Source organism: Fusarium subglutinans (assembly GCF_013396075.1).
Source record: "Fusarium subglutinans strain NRRL 66333 chromosome Unknown NRRL66333_c0000002, whole genome shotgun sequence".
In the NCBI taxonomy this organism is placed as follows: Eukaryota; Fungi; Ascomycota; class Sordariomycetes; order Hypocreales; family Nectriaceae; genus Fusarium; species Fusarium subglutinans.
In genome coordinates this window covers 241,715-256,770 of record NW_023502065.1, presented here as the reverse complement: position 1 = coordinate 256,770, position 15,056 = coordinate 241,715, and the positions used below count along the sequence as shown (strand labels likewise).

Below are 15,056 nucleotides of genomic sequence, written 5' to 3'. Positions count from 1 at the left end.
CAGGCTCAACGGCAATTTCAGGAATCTTAGAGGTATAAACAGCTCCTTTTTCATCATAATTCTCGTCATTCCAGGCATTGTCAAGATCCGCATCGACCTGAGCTTCAAGTCGGCCAATAAGCCTATCTTTACCAGGACCTACGCGAGCTCTGCGTCATGAATATTCGGCACGTTATTTTCCGTTCTTCAGGAAATGCTTCGTTCTGCCATAGCTCTTGTCACATGAACGAATAGACCACTGCGTCCAAGCAGGAGGTATCATGTTCGGCAGCGGATTTTGACTCTATAATTGCCAACCAAGTTTACCAGTGAATGCCATAACTAGGTTACTAGGCCATCCTCAATAATTTCTCATCACATGTCTTCCAAATTAACAAGAAATTAACCCTTCTGTGCCTTCCAATACTTTGTGGCACAGTCTGTTGGTTCGGCGTAGTGACTCAACCCATGCTCCACAACGAATGTAAGTTAAAATATAAATTCTTATCCTCGTCGCCCATGACATCCATTGATTGGAAATTTCAAGTTAAATGGCTTCCCACGAAAACCAACTCCCCTGGGAAGACCTTGCTTCAGTGTTCCAACTGAATTACACCAATACTTATCAACATGGCGCCTACAACCTGCACGTGCTTGCGCACCCAGACAGCAAAACAAAGCTCGCCAACTTCCTCGATGCCTTCATGCGGAGTGTGAGCGATGAATCTATTCGCCAAAGAAAACAGTATCCTCAGAAATATCGTGTTCCCAATGAGGATGAAGTCATTATATCAGATGAAGTAGCCGCAAGAATTACACCAACAGTTTGTCGTTGGCACCTTGAGAAGTATTCGCCCAATAAAGGCGAGAATTTCGAAAACTTTCATCAACCTTGTCTAAAAGGATTATGTATACACACAAATGAATCCGACACATGCGGATGTGCGTTGTCTTTCAAAGAACGCAAAATGGCCGCATTTCAACGAGACAAGATTGAAAACTACTGTTATGAATTTGAAAAATACAACGAGGAAGCATACCGCAATCTCAACGTCGTCAAGACTTTGATACTCCACGGAGAAATGGATGCAGTGCTTCGATCTTGCGCCTATGAAGGCTCTCGTCTACCGGACTGGTGGGAGGAGGTCGAATGCCAATGCTTGCCACCAGATATCGGGTGGAATAGAATATGCAAGTACGCCATCAAGATGTACATCATACTCAACCTTCTGCATTTCTTCCCTGAATCTTGGGACAAGGACGGGGTACCCGTCGACGACTACCGCAATATCAAAGCATATCAGCTGGCGATCCGATCTTGTACAAAGACCGGATATCTTGGCGACGTTGCGATGTACCCCCATTGGGACTTCTTCGGTGTAAAAAAGGGCCAGTTCAACTGGTTTCCGAAACCTTTTGATGTCCCGCTTTGGAAGCATTTCATGAGGCTGGAAAGGGATGGCTATTGCTTTTGGTTTCATGATGACGATACGGCTGATGATGGGGTTGGCCTCAAGGCTGATGATGAGTCTACTGAGCGCTCGCCTCAGGCTCCCAATGAGCATCATGCCTATACGTTGACGTTCTACCCATACGGTCTCATATCCTACGAAGAGTTCCTGAACTTTGAAACACCAGTCGGCCATCAAATCAATCCATCAGATTCCACGCACGTCAGATGGATGTTATGTCAGAAAGGACTTCCAGTCGAGATACCAAATTGCATTCTGGAATATGCAGACTACACCCCGAGAGGAAGTCTACCGCTCTCTGGGAAACCTCTGCATCCTCAATGTAAACAGGAATTGGACAGCTATCTCGATTATTGCTGGCAACTTATCGTGAGATGCTGCATGCTGGGCTATGAGTTGAAAGATGAGATGGATATCGAGAGTCTTCTTCGGGTGAAGGTCAAAAATAGCTTGAGTGAGTTGTTCAGGTGTAAGTGTGATGGGGTGAACAAACTGCTTGAAGACTTTGATTCGGAAGCCCCAGATGAATCTGAAGTGATGGCTTAGAAAATGGCCCATCTTCTTTCAATCATGTATTGTGAAATCTCTTACTTGAAAATGAAACCTTTCTCTTCTCTTACTTCGCTGTACAAGGATTTGTGAGATAGAAAATAGCATGTTGACAACGGCATCCATATGCCTATGGACTATCGGCTTAACAAGATCATTTATATGCGCTCCCTTACCTGGCTTTTACTATATATTTGAGAATCTATCCTCAGTCATTCTCTTCAACCGTCACGTCCATGTTTCTAGGGTATCACTGCTGTGCAGGGGTAGGGAGGTGTTAAAGATGGTGCGCTAACTGTGTGAAGTCACGCTTTGACGGACGAATACGACGCGTCAATAGTCTTCTTTTCGTTCACTGGTGATAACGACAAGACAGAACGAATTACTCCCGCAACTTGATTTCTCGCCATGGAGGCTCTTCCAGATGAAATCCTGCATAAAATATTTGCCGAACTGGAGGACCAAATGCCTCTAGACAAATGGCAGTTGTATGGAAATCGACTGGATCATCAAGGCTCAGCCGCACTCCGCAACCTCTGCCTGGTTTGCCGCCAGTTCCGGCGTATCGCACAACCTCTGCTGTACCGCACCATTGTCATTGAAGGCCGCAAAGGCGCAAAGATCATTGGCACTCTTCTTCTCAGAACGTTCGTCGAGAATCCGCAGCTCGCAGAGCAAGTTCGCGCTATCTCTCTGACCGATTGTGTCAAGTTCTCACAGCAGGTGGAGATATTGGGCATAGATGCAACTAAGGCACTCGTTCGATCAGGAATGGAGAAGCTGGACATCCCCCATGCGCTCAAACGTATGATGATGAGAGTTATTGCATCTGGTGGCTTTGCAGCTCTTATCCTAGCGTATATGCCTCACGTGCAGGTCGTCGACTGCACTACGGATGGCAGTCCAACCACACTCCCCTGGCTGTTGAGTGCAAGCCCGGATGCAGGGAGACCTATAGGCTGGCTTGAACGAACTAGAAAGGTTGACTTGTCTGATGACGAAGATTGCTCCAAGAAGCAGGAAGAGAATGAATTTTCCGACGACGAATACTATGCCAAGAAACAAGAAGAGTATGACTTTTCTGATGAGGAAGATTACGTGGAAGACTACAGTAAAGAATTAAGCATGGAAGAATACCAGCAGAAGGGCATTTCCAAGGGCACATTCGCAAACTATCGCTTTGCAAACCTCACCGAGATTCGCATTAGGGTGGTGGAAGATCCAGGGGCCATCAAGTATGTTTGGACTATTGAACCTCTGCTTCTCAATTCTACGCTCAAAACACTTAGAACATTTGGTACTGCCTGTTATGGCAACGAACTCGAAGGCTTGATATGGCCTGAGCACAAGAACTACAACCTGGAGTACTTCGACCTCATGGAATCATACATCGATGCTGAAGGACTAAAGACCATTCTCACTCGCTGTCCGAAGCTCAAGGGTATCTCGATTAGGTTACCCGACGAGGAAAGGCAGTTAATAGTTGACCATGAAATGGGCTATGGTGAGGAGGAAGAGTGTATCCTCAACTTTGATGACTTTGGTGATGTTCTTCGAAAACATGGTCAAAATCTCGAAGAGTTCGACTTCAACACCTTCTTTTTTGAGAGTTACAGCACATGGGCCCGGCATCGCGGCCCAGGTGAGGGACTGATAGGTTCCCTCAGAGATCTCAAATCCCTCAGACACCTCGGAGTCAGTAAGGAGGCTTTAATCGGAGAAATTGAGCCTCTGTCACGACTGAGTGAGGTTCTGCCGGAATCGATTGAGACTCTTCACCTGTACTGTGGTGGGATCTGGAAGACAGAGGACTGGATCGAATCTGAACGTGAGCTGCATAACCAAGACGTCTACAAATTGCTTCTCGACGGTATGCCCAATCTCCGCGAGATTCGGGTAGAGAGATGCAAGACTGGTTTCGATGGTTCCAATAATTATGAGTCATATTCAGATTTAGGTTCAGATTATGCGGCGTTTGCTGCTGCTGATGATGGTGTTTCATGTGTTAGTGATAATGACCCAGAAGGTCTTTATAAACCACAGTTTGGACCGGAAGAATTTATGTACTCGAAGGAAGCGCAGTGGCCACCTGAGCTGCATGTCGCTGGCTGGGTCGTGGACATTGTCGAGACGAGCCTATATAAGATACGTGGAAGAGGAGCATGTGACTTTCGCATTGTCACTCTGTCAAGGAAGCCATGATGGACTCTGCTTATGTTCAAATGATGCACATCAAGGACGGGACGCTCGGCTGAGATGTCGAATGCAACCTTGTGGCCCAGGTCCGTCATCTATAGCCTATCATAAAATACAAGTCATCGAACTCGCTAATCTGATCCCCTGATCTTTGTTCCCTCCTCAAAATACATTGATACGAGGTGCCGAAGCGCGAGAAGAGAGATCTTGGTGAGCCTGTGGCGTGATGGCAGAAGAACACAGTTTACTTCAAGACGTTATTACTATAAAACAAGATTGATGCACCTCATCTGACAGAGTCTTCGAATGATAATCCAGGGCATCATCATGGGTGTACTTCGGTGGTAATATTCCCGAGAGATATGATCACTAATACGGAGAGCATTGCGAGGTCAATATCTGCATCAAAGCGGCAGCATGTTGAAAACGCATCAGAACTAAGTGGAATAAGTCTTTACTTATACAAGTAACGTGCATGAAGCCAGAGCTTTAGCAGGCAAATAATAGTGCATCGTTCTTGGAGCTAGTCTCAAATCACAATGACATACATCTTGTCCGAACAGTCATAACAAGCATCTTGCCTGCCGGGACCCAAAATGCGAACCAAAGTACAAGACCAACACAAAAAGGCAAGCAAAAAGTCTCGCTGCGGTCATCTTTATCAGCTATGGCAGCCTAGCCCAGCCTGCATCACCACACCCCCTCATCCAAAACCTCACGCGCCATTGGTCAACCGTCGACCAACTGACCTAGATACAGTTACATCGTAGCCCGCGTCCTAACCAGTTTCCGCTGCAGATAAAAAAAAACAGAGTCGTTGGTCTGTAGGGCTGTTGGTACAGTGAAACAAAAGTGTATCAGCAGATGCTCATGATGGTTGCCTCTTGTGGGACGGGACGGATGTTTCAAAAAGGGTGTCATGGCCCCCGATTCTGCTCTTTTCTTTTTTTGCACTTTCTGCTTTGTGAATAACTTCACTTTTGCTCTTTTTCCTTCATCATGGGCGTTCCCCACATGAATGCCCGCCAAGAGGTGCAGGTTATAACGCAGACTGTTTCCCTCCCCACGACCACTTACACCACCCAAGTCACGCTAGGTGTAGCTTCGGCTCCAGCCACGGACCGTCCCGTCGTGACGTCTCAACACAGCGGCGATGGATTAAGCAGTGCGCAAATCGGAGCAATAATCGGGTGTATCGTTGGAGTATTCGTGCTCGCTTTTATTGTGGTATGTTGCTGTCGAAGACCGAAGCAGCCCAAGAAGCGGAGGAGTTATCGGAGCAGTTATGCGGATTCTTCGGATGGTTGGTCTGAGAGGATGCCGAATGAGAACTGGGTAAGGCCTGTGCCTGTCCCTGTTGCTAGGCCTGTTCCTGTTCAGTTTCCGTCTCCGGTTGTGCAGAGGGAGCAGATTCCGGGGGGGCCGAAGTTTCCGACTTATAGAGCGATTCCTATTCCTAACCCGAGAAGGGGAGAGAATCCACCGAGGACATATAATTCACCAAGGACATATTGGCGATAGACTGTCATGTCTGTCAACAGAAGATCACAGGATGAATGAGTTATGAGTAATGTGGAATGGAGGATACGACAAATGAAATGAGGGATGGTGAAGAGAGCTGTAATGCATTGCAGTCAGGCATCATATGGGAGGCATTTACAGTCAGCAAGCGAGCGAGCGAGCATTTTCATTTACCACGACACTGAAATAAACATAAGGAGCATCGCAGTCAAACACATTCATAAAGTCTATACACTAATTCATGATCATCATAACCTCGTCATCCCTCTCCATCACCACTTTCTTGCCATGCTTAGACAACAACCTTAGTCTTATGGTTGCACTTATGCGCATTGCTAGCAAGAGTCTTCTTCTTCTGCCACTGCTCAAAACGCGCCGCAACAGCTCGCTTGCTCTTGGGGTTAGCAGAGGTCTTGTCTCGTGCAGGAACGCCTTTGAGGCTAAGAGCGAATTGGGCAGCAGCACGACCAGCAGTCTTGGTGTTGAGGGTCAAAGCACCCCAGTGGATGTTGTTGATGGTGTCGCATTCCAAGTGATAGCAAGGATCGGTCTCAGCATCAGCGCCAGTGAAGATTCCAGAGGATGGGATGCCGAGTTCGACGAAGGCGGCGTAATCGGAAGATTCACCAAACTCCCTATGAAACTGTGAGTAATGTTCTTGCGAATAGTGTGCGCCTGGACTTACTCCCACTCGACGGTCTTGCCCTTCTTGCGGAGCCAAGCAGCCAGGATATCTCCTCCAACTCGGTCAGCGGGCTTGCTAGCCTGGACCCAGTACTTGGGCTTAGGGGAACCGATCATGTCGTAGTTGAAGTAGAATCGGATTCTGTCAGCTTCCTCCTCGGTGAGTTGCTCGCCGTAGTAGTATGATCCAGCAAGGCCACTCCTGTATCACAAATCAGTCAACGGCAGAGAGACGTGGACTGTGTTACTCACTCTTCAGCACCCCACCAAGCAAAGCGGACCTTGTTCTTGTAGCCAGTGTACTTGGTGAAAGACTTGGCAATCTCAAGAATACCGGCAGTTCCACTACCATCATCATTGATACCGGGACCAGCTTGGACACTGTCAAGATGAGCACCCATCATGACAACGTTGTTGGGATCACCCTGCTTAGTCTCCGCGATGATGTTCCAGGTCTCACGGGTCTCATAGAAAGAGTCCACTAGCAAAGTGACCTCGAGCGTCTCACCGTCCTCAATACGTGTTCTCCAAGCAGTTCCAACTTCAAGAGGAATCACACCAACAGGGACGATGAGCTCAAGGTTCTCAGCGCTGAGAGTCGCACTGGTGATGCCCTCGCCAGGCTGGTTGTTGACAAGGAGAACACCACGAGCACCGGCCTGCTTTGCGAGCTTGAGCTTGTCCGAGATAGCACACGAGCCGCGCTTAACAAGAGCGAGTTTATCCACGGCATCTACACCCTCCCATTGGTCCGCGAAGCACCCAGATCCACGCTCATCGTCAATTGGGACGAGAACAAGAGGAGCAGTGACACCATCGGGTGTAGGTGTGCCGACGTTGTAGATGAGAGTGACGACATAGACGTCCTCACCATCGGGTCCTCGGACCCAGATATCTTTGGTCTGCTCGAAGGTGTAGTTGAAGGGCTGGATGTAAGTGTTGAGATGCTTTCCGTATTGACCCTTGAGCTGCTTGGAGATGTAGTCGACGGAAGCCTTGTAGCCGGGGAAGCCAAAGGCACGGTTGCCGCCGTTCTTCTTGGCGATTGTGTTGAGGTCCTCAAGGGTCTTGCGAAGACTGTGGTTGTTAGTGGTGTTCAGCCAATTGACCAAGGTTCGACATACTTGGACTTTTTAATGTCACCCTCAACTTGACTGGGGGTTAGCTTTTTGGTAGCCGACACCTCGGAGAAGAGGAGAGCTCCGTAGAGCAAAGTATTAAGAAACTTCATGATGATAATTATCGAAGGAGTCGTTAACAATGCCTCTCGAAGACGATAATGTAACTTGAAGACGATAATGTAACTTGAAGACGATAATGTAACTTGACAGGAACAGATCCTGAGATCAATGATCGTAGCAAAAGAACAAACCCCAAACAATCCGATAGATCCTTCCCTTTTATACCAATACAGCTTTTATCCATATACCTTAGGTAAGGAGCTACAGCTAGGTACCTACACAACGCCCGTCGCTACTACCAATTGAATGGCTCAGTACCTAAGGTGGGCAACTACAACTCAAGGCCCCCAATGCAACAGCGTCTAGCAAAGCTCACATCGAACCCATCGGTAGACGATGCGAAAATGGCAGGTCGCAACACTACGAAGTCTTGGCATCGACAGGTGCTCACAACCCATGTCGCGGCGCCAACGATAAACAAGCATGGCAGAGATAAGATCTACAAGGAGGTGCGGGGTGGAAGCCAGGTCCGGGAGGCTGATGATAGGTTCGAGCAAGTGGCGGAGGAACTATTGTAAACGGTTCGAGGACTTTTGAAGAGGGTGAATAGGTATGCTTACTTTTAGCTAGACTGGTTGTCAAGAACTGGGATGAATCCCCGAGGATGATGGTGCCTTATCAATGAGATGGGTCAATTGGGTCAGCGAGTTTATTCATCATGACATGAATTTGGTGAACGGTTGGATTGTGAGACTGAGGTTATGGTGTCATAGGAAGAAAGTTGATGTGCTTCTGTCGTTACCAGCCAAGGTAGAACAAAGCAATAATATGTGTTCGTACATAACAATGTGCTGAGTATCACTATATCTCAATAATTTACTATAAATGATAATTCATCTTCTTTCCAGGCATCATTGAGTTGACATAGACATAATAATAGGTCGACTTCAACTACATTTAAGCTTAATGCGTAGCTTAACTTGATCCAAAACTTCATGATGCCGATGCTCCCGGGTAAGCCAGCGGCTTTCGGTTCTCCCAAAACCGAGCATGATCTCCTGACATCTTCACCGCCTACCGCATTCCACCCTCTCGACCTTCTAGCTCACGTTCTAGAACGGTTTTAAGAGGATACACTCGGCATTGGCGGGGCACATCCAAAGTTTCTGTCATGCCCGGCCCCGCCACCTTTTGCCCATTAGCTAACAATGTTTGCGTCCCGTGGCGTGCTTAACTTAAGTCGTCGGTTCTCGTATGAGAAACTCTTTTTTCTCCCTCTTATTTCTTCAAATACAATAATTCATTCAAAATGGCTTCTCAGATTCCTCACGTTCCGCCTCGCGCTGCTACCGTCCACTCGGCAACAGAGCTCATCGGAAATACTCCTCTCGTCAGACTTAACAAGATCCCCCAGTCGCTGGGCATCGAGTGCGATGTCTACGTCAAGCCAGAGCTGTTCAGCGCTGGCGGCAGTGTCAAGGATAGAATTGCTCTGCGCATGATCGAAGAGGCTGAGAAGAGCGGAAGAATTAAGCCTGGTGACACTCTTATCGAGCCTACCAGTGGAAACACGTAAGATCACCACATTTCGAAGCTCTCGGATCTCAGCTGACTGACTGTTCACAGTGGTATCGGTCTTGCTCTCGTCGGAGCTATCAAGGGCTACAAGACTATCATCACACTCCCCGAGAAGATGTCTGCCGAAAAGGTCTCCGTCCTCCGTGCCCTCGGCGCCACCATCATCCGTACTCCTACACAAGCTGCTTGGGATGCTCCCGAGTCTCACATCGGTGTTGCCCGCCGTCTCGAGAAGGAGCTTCCCAACGCCCATATTCTTGACCAGTACAGCAACGAGAACAACCCTCTCGCCCACGAGCACGGCACCGCTCAGGAGATCTGGGAGCAGACTGCCGGCAAGATCAACGCTATTGTCGCTGGTGCTGGTACCGGTGGCACCATCACGGGTCTCGCTCGCGGTCTGAAGAAGCATAACAAGGACATCAAGGTCATTGCTGCGGATCCTCACGGCAGTATCCTTGCTCTGCCTGAGCTTCTGAACGAGGAGCATGCCAACGAGTCTTATAAGGTGGAGGGTATCGGATATGATTTCATTCCCGATGTGCTTGATCAGCAGATCGTTGATAAGTGGTACAAGACCGATGACCGACAGTCTTTCCACCTTGCACGAAGACTTATCGCCGAGGAGGGTATCCTCGTTGGTGGCAGCTCTGGTTCTGCCATGGCCGCCATGCTCCTCGCTGTCAAGGAGTACAACTTCAAGAAGGGCGATGTTGTAGTTGTTGTCCTGCCCGACAGCATCCGAAGCTACCTCTCCAAGTTCGCTGATGACGACTGGCTCGCCGCCAACGACCTCCTCCCCGTCAACGGTGTTGAATCCACCATCAACGGCAACAGCCAGAAGAAGACCTCCGATCCTTATGAGGGTGCCACCATTGCCGCTCTCCGCCTTAAGCCCGTCACATCCGTCGGTGCCAACTCCTCCTGCTCCGAGGCCATCGAGACCATGCGCGACAAGGGCTTCGATCAACTCCCCGTCCTCTCCGCCAACGGCCACAAGCTTGTCGGTCTCGTCACACTGGGCAACCTGCTAAGCTACATCTCCCGCGGCCGCGCCACCGCCCAGAGCCCTGTATCAGACGTCATGTTTGACTTTGCGCGCCTCGACGAGATCGTTACTGATCCTCGCGAATTTGCTTCCCCCATCAACCCCGGCAAGCGTAGGCAATTCGTTGAGATCACCAAGGACACGCCCCTTACCACACTTAGCAAGTTCTTTGAGTGGAACAGTGCAGCGGTCGTCACTGAGAAGACTGACGACTCCAAGTCTCTGTCCAAGCCTATTGCTATTGTTACAAAGGTTGATCTCCTTACATGGATGATCAACAAGAAGCTGTAGATGGGAGAACCTCGCGAGAGGAGGGGGGAACGAGTACTCATGTTTTCAACGACATTCACGTCTGGCGTTCCAGGATACCTTAGAGAAAAAGATGGGATTTATTTTGATAGACTGAATTTTGGGCGGTAGACTCAACATCTACATGGCATTTGCGACGGAATCAGCTGCATGAATTAAAAAATGTCATTAATATAATTGTGTCCCATTCCTCTCCCTTTGTGATGTATTGATCGCCGCTGTTATACCCGCTGAGCGATCCACCACCACCACTTGTCTGCCCCAGGACCATCGCCAGTGACGTTTCCAGGGAGAACATCAACGTCGATATCGAATTCCTGGAGCTGACTGAAGGTGAACTTGGAGGATCCGTACTCGCCCAGCCAAGAATCCTGCTCCTCTGAGCCAATGTCGTCAGATCCGACGCCCGAGTCCAGCAGTCCCTTGCTTCGCGAAGCACGAATTCTCGTCAGCTCGGCTTCAAGGTTGGTCTTGACAAGTGTCGATGGCAAAGCGGTGAAGAGGTCCATCTTGTTGGCAGCGATAAGAATAGGGATCGCAGCCTTGACCTTGGCGGTGGTAGCGCGCTTCTGCAGGAAGAGCAGCACGTCGTAGAGATACGCAGCGGTGGGCGCAAGGACCTCGGGCTCTCCGATAGCAGCGGCATCCACCAAAAAGACAACGGCCTTTAGTTTTTCAGTGCGGTCCAGCTTGCCCATAGGCACGTTTCGCAGCTTTCCATGCCCAGGAGTATCGACGAGCAAGAACTTGGTGTATGTACCATCGTGGGTGTCGTGGTTGCGGTACGAATGCTTGTTATCCGAGTCGGTAGAGGCGTTGAGCTCGACATCGTGCGACACCTGGGAAGTGTGCGTCTCGGTACCAGAAGCGCCGCGCTCAAAGAGTGTGAGAAGTGACGTCTTGCCAGCGTTGGCGGGACCGAGAAGGAGGACGCTGGGGGCGACGGTGTATGTCCTTGATGAGGATAGGATGAGGTGAAGAATTATAGGAGCACCGATGATGATAAGTGCACCAATAATGATTGTGGCCAGCGAGGGTGTCATGATGGCCTCGACGGTTGCGATGAAGTTGGCCATGGTGGGCGATGTGTGGCACCAATTGGCGCCTGAGTTGTCGCGGTAGCTGTCGACTTTTAGAGCAAAGGGAGGACAGCCCAGGCTTCTCTGTGAGTCGACCAGCCTTGTTGACGTCGAATGCGATCGCTGAATGACGCTATTCGGACAGTTGGCTGTTAGTTTGACAAAGCTGTGCGAGGCGATATCTGGCCAGCCCACTGGAAGCTCCTCGACCGGCGTCCCCACATCGGTCATCAGCCTCAGCCACAGCCACGAACGACAGGAAATACGTTGTGACCAATGAGCGAAGATATCGAAATCCCACTGGGACAGAAAGGGGATAAGGGGGAAATGGGACGTAATCAGCCACAAAAAGACCCTGTTAATTAAAGGCAATGGCAGTGCCGGTTCCCTAGTGCAGAGCCTAGGAGAGTCCCAAACTTGGGTTGTCCCCGCGAGAGAAGAGAAGAGAAGTGAGGTCAATTAATCAAGTAAGTTAGAAGATCTTATGATGTAGTGTTTGCACTTTGGAATTGTATTTAGTCTAGATGATAAGCTGTACTCTTGGGCTCACTACCGAGGTAGTTGAATGTCAACAATACTTTAAAATAAGGATAAAAAGAACCAGCTTCATCTCTCAGCCCTGAGCTTTTCTTGCGGGCGGCTTTCCCCATATAGGGGAGGGTCTGAGCTCAGCCTCTCGGCATCACGGCTTCAGTAATACGTAGACCTTCTCCACGCGCTCACTGCCTTCCAAAATTCAGCCAAGACTCAGCCAAGCCCATTCACTTTTTCCCCTTCCTCCATCCTTCACAGCTTCTCTTTTCTTATTGCGCGTGTACAAGCCTGATAGATAATGTTTATGTACGAATAGTCGACTTTCTCAATCATCTTTCGTCTTTACCTAGGATCGCGTCCACCCGAACTGTTCCTCCCCGCGCTACAAGCCAGCCTGCCATGGGGAGCATCAGCACCAGTTCCACCTCCGGCCAGACCGCGCCCATCCAGATGACGGGCAAATCGAATGCCGCTACGCCAAAGCTGAATAATGAAGTCGAGATGGGTAGTCTACCAGGAGATACGCAGGCCCAGGAGGAGGATATCATGCAGATCGCTAGGATAGGAGACGTACCGGCCATGGAGAAGCTTTTCGAGTCGGGCGAGTACGATGCGACCTACCATGACGATGAGGGTATCACGCCCTTACATGTGAGTTACAAGCCATGCGGCGATCGTTGGGATGATGGAGGACTTTGGCTGACATTGCGTATAGTGGGCTGCGATTAACAATCAATATGCGATGTGCAAATTCTTGATCGAACACGGCGCCGAAATTAACAGAAAGGGCGGAGAGTCGGTAGCAACAGCGCTCCAATGGGCTGCCCAGCGATGCCATTACTACACCGTTAATCTGCTCCTCCAGCACGGCGCCGACCCTCTCATCACCGACGCTCAAGGTTACAACACGCTTCACATCTCGACGTTCAACGGCAACGTCCTTCTGATTGTCCTCCTGCTTCACCAGGGAATCCCCGTCGACGTTACCGACACGTTCGGCCACACTGCGCTCATGTGGGCTGCGTACAAGGGCTTCCCTCAGTGCGTTGATCTGTTTCTTCGCTGGGGCGCAAGCGTTCATGCGACAGACGAGCAAGGCTTCACCGCGCTGCATTGGGCGCTCGTCAAGGGAAGCCCGGGATGTATCCTCAAACTCATCGAGTACGGCGCCGATCGATTCGCAAAGACACAGACGGGTAAGACTCCTGCTGTGACGGCCAGCGAGCTTAATACGGAGGGCGCCTGGCACAGAGCGCTTCGAGAATGCGGTTTCAACGAGGACGGCCATCCTGCAGTTCCGCCCTGGCCTGGTGCTAGCTATTTCTTGAAGGACAAGAGAGCCTTCGTCACGAGGTTCTTGTTCATCTGGCCATTCGTTCTTGTTTGGGCCATGCTTATGGCCGTTTCGAGTGCGCCTATCTACATTGGCGTTCCTGTTGGATTCGCTGTGGTTTACGGTGTTCAGTGGGTTGCTCAGCAAGTACTGGAATATGCGCCTCCCGATATGCGGCACTTTCACAAGACTCCCTGGCTCACCGGTATCTTTGCGGCCACGCTCTTCTTAACAGCTGTGAATTGGTTGACTACCGTCCTTTTTGCCACAACACTTGGCGCCAGTGAGGGTCACGGCCATACCTTTCTCAACCTCTTCTTCGGCATCTCCTTGGGCTTGACCGCGTACTTTTACGTTGCCAGCATGAGATACGACCCGGGTTTTGTGCCAAAGATGAACGGAATTGCGGAGCAGAAAGCTGTCATCGACGGACTATTGTCACAGTGGAAATACGACGAGACCAACTTTTGTGTTACCTGCATGATTCAGACGCCTCTTCGAAGCAAGCACTGCCGCCGATGCCAACGATGTGTTGCCAAGCATGATCACCATTGTCCTTGGGTTTACAACTGTGTCGGCATTAACAACCACCGACACTTCTTCTTCTACCTCATCTCGCTGACCTTCGGTATCATCTCATACGACTTTTTACTGTATTACTGTAAGTTCAAGACCCCCTACTCTGACGTTATGCCCATGCTGACAATGTCGTAGACTTCGAAACCATCAGCAGCAACGCTTCGGATACCTGCAACGTTCTTAGCCCGAACCTCTGCAAGTTCATCAATGCTGACTCGTACACTGCAATCTTGGCCGTCTGGATCACGCTTCAACTCCTCTGGGTCACCATGCTTTTGTTTACCCAGTTCATTCAGGTAGCTCGAGCTATGACTACGTATGAGAACATGTTTGGTGTTAGGGACGGAACTGCGATTACCGCTCTCACATCTACTGGCGCCCCTCTCGACCCCAATCACCCATCTCTATCCGCAACAGCAACCCCTGGTGGCCACCACCACAAGCACAAGGGCGGCATGCTCAAGTCTTTGAGTCGCACCCTCGGCGTCGACCCCTTTATCGAGACCATTACCGGCAGAGGTGCCGTTTCCACCAAGAACAAGCGCAAGAAGAAGAACCCCTACAGCCGAGGCTGCATTGCCAACTGCAAGGACTTTTGGTGCGATCCTGCGCCTATCTTCGGCCAAAGAGAGAACGGAGCTGCTGTGCTTGGGGGCGAGAGAGTTGACTACACAGCCATGTACGAGAGTCCTGGTCTGATGCAGTTGACGGGTCGTAGGGAACGTGGTGGTTACGAGGCGGTTGGAACGGAAGAGGTTTAGACGATGACGAGCATTGCTTTTGGGAACTGAGGAGTCGTTAATCGGGACACGTTATACGACCGGCGCCAACTACATAGAGATTGGTGGTAAACGACGGGTGAATGATGCATTACGACTATATGCGGGTACTTGGGAGAGTATTCTGGTAGACCAAGGGCTTCAAGAAAGAATAGAGGCGTACTCATTATGACCATTCTTCTCTTTTTTCTTGTACTCTAGTGGAAAGTGCTTAGTTGGGTACGGGATATATGAC

General features: G+C 49.8%; 6 protein-coding genes across 6 annotated transcripts; 4 read left to right on the top strand and 2 right to left on the bottom strand.

The window, feature by feature from the left end:
• Positions 1-530: 530 nt before the first annotated feature.
• On the top strand, positions 531-1,997 carry FSUBG_413 (uncharacterized protein; the record flags this gene model as incomplete). Its single annotated transcript, XM_036682086.1, has 1 exon — positions 531-1,997. One exon carries the CDS (start codon positions 531-533, stop codon positions 1,995-1,997), a length of 1,467 nt encoding a protein of 488 aa, XP_036543936.1.
• A 411-nt stretch (positions 1,998-2,408) lies between these two features.
• On the top strand, positions 2,409-4,202 carry FSUBG_412 (uncharacterized protein; the record flags this gene model as incomplete). Its single annotated transcript, XM_036682075.1, has 1 exon — positions 2,409-4,202. One exon carries the CDS (start codon positions 2,409-2,411, stop codon positions 4,200-4,202), a length of 1,794 nt encoding a protein of 597 aa, XP_036543935.1.
• Positions 4,203-6,009: 1,807 nt separating this feature from the next.
• FSUBG_411 (aminopeptidase Y precursor vacuolar) lies at positions 6,010-7,632 on the bottom strand (the record flags this gene model as incomplete). The annotated part of the gene is made up of 4 exons (XM_036682064.1): positions 6,010-6,352; positions 6,403-6,603; positions 6,654-7,478; positions 7,526-7,632. 4 exons carry the CDS (start codon positions 7,630-7,632, stop codon positions 6,010-6,012), a joined length of 1,476 nt encoding a protein of 491 aa, XP_036543934.1.
• Positions 7,633-8,891: 1,259 nt separating this feature from the next.
• On the top strand, positions 8,892-10,499 carry FSUBG_410 (cystathionine beta-synthase; the record flags this gene model as incomplete). The annotated part of the gene is made up of 2 exons (XM_036682053.1): positions 8,892-9,154; positions 9,209-10,499. 2 exons carry the CDS (start codon positions 8,892-8,894, stop codon positions 10,497-10,499), a joined length of 1,554 nt encoding a protein of 517 aa, XP_036543933.1.
• Positions 10,500-10,738: 239 nt separating this feature from the next.
• Positions 10,739-11,593, bottom strand: FSUBG_409 (signal recognition particle receptor beta chain; the record flags this gene model as incomplete). Its single annotated transcript, XM_036682041.1, has 1 exon — positions 10,739-11,593. One exon carries the CDS (start codon positions 11,591-11,593, stop codon positions 10,739-10,741), a length of 855 nt encoding a protein of 284 aa, XP_036543932.1.
• A 936-nt stretch (positions 11,594-12,529) lies between these two features.
• Positions 12,530-14,803, top strand: FSUBG_408 (palmitoyltransferase AKR1; the record flags this gene model as incomplete). The annotated part of the gene is made up of 3 exons (XM_036682030.1): positions 12,530-12,781; positions 12,846-14,124; positions 14,178-14,803. 3 exons carry the CDS (start codon positions 12,530-12,532, stop codon positions 14,801-14,803), a joined length of 2,157 nt encoding a protein of 718 aa, XP_036543931.1.
• Between the last annotated feature and the right edge of the window lie 253 nt (positions 14,804-15,056).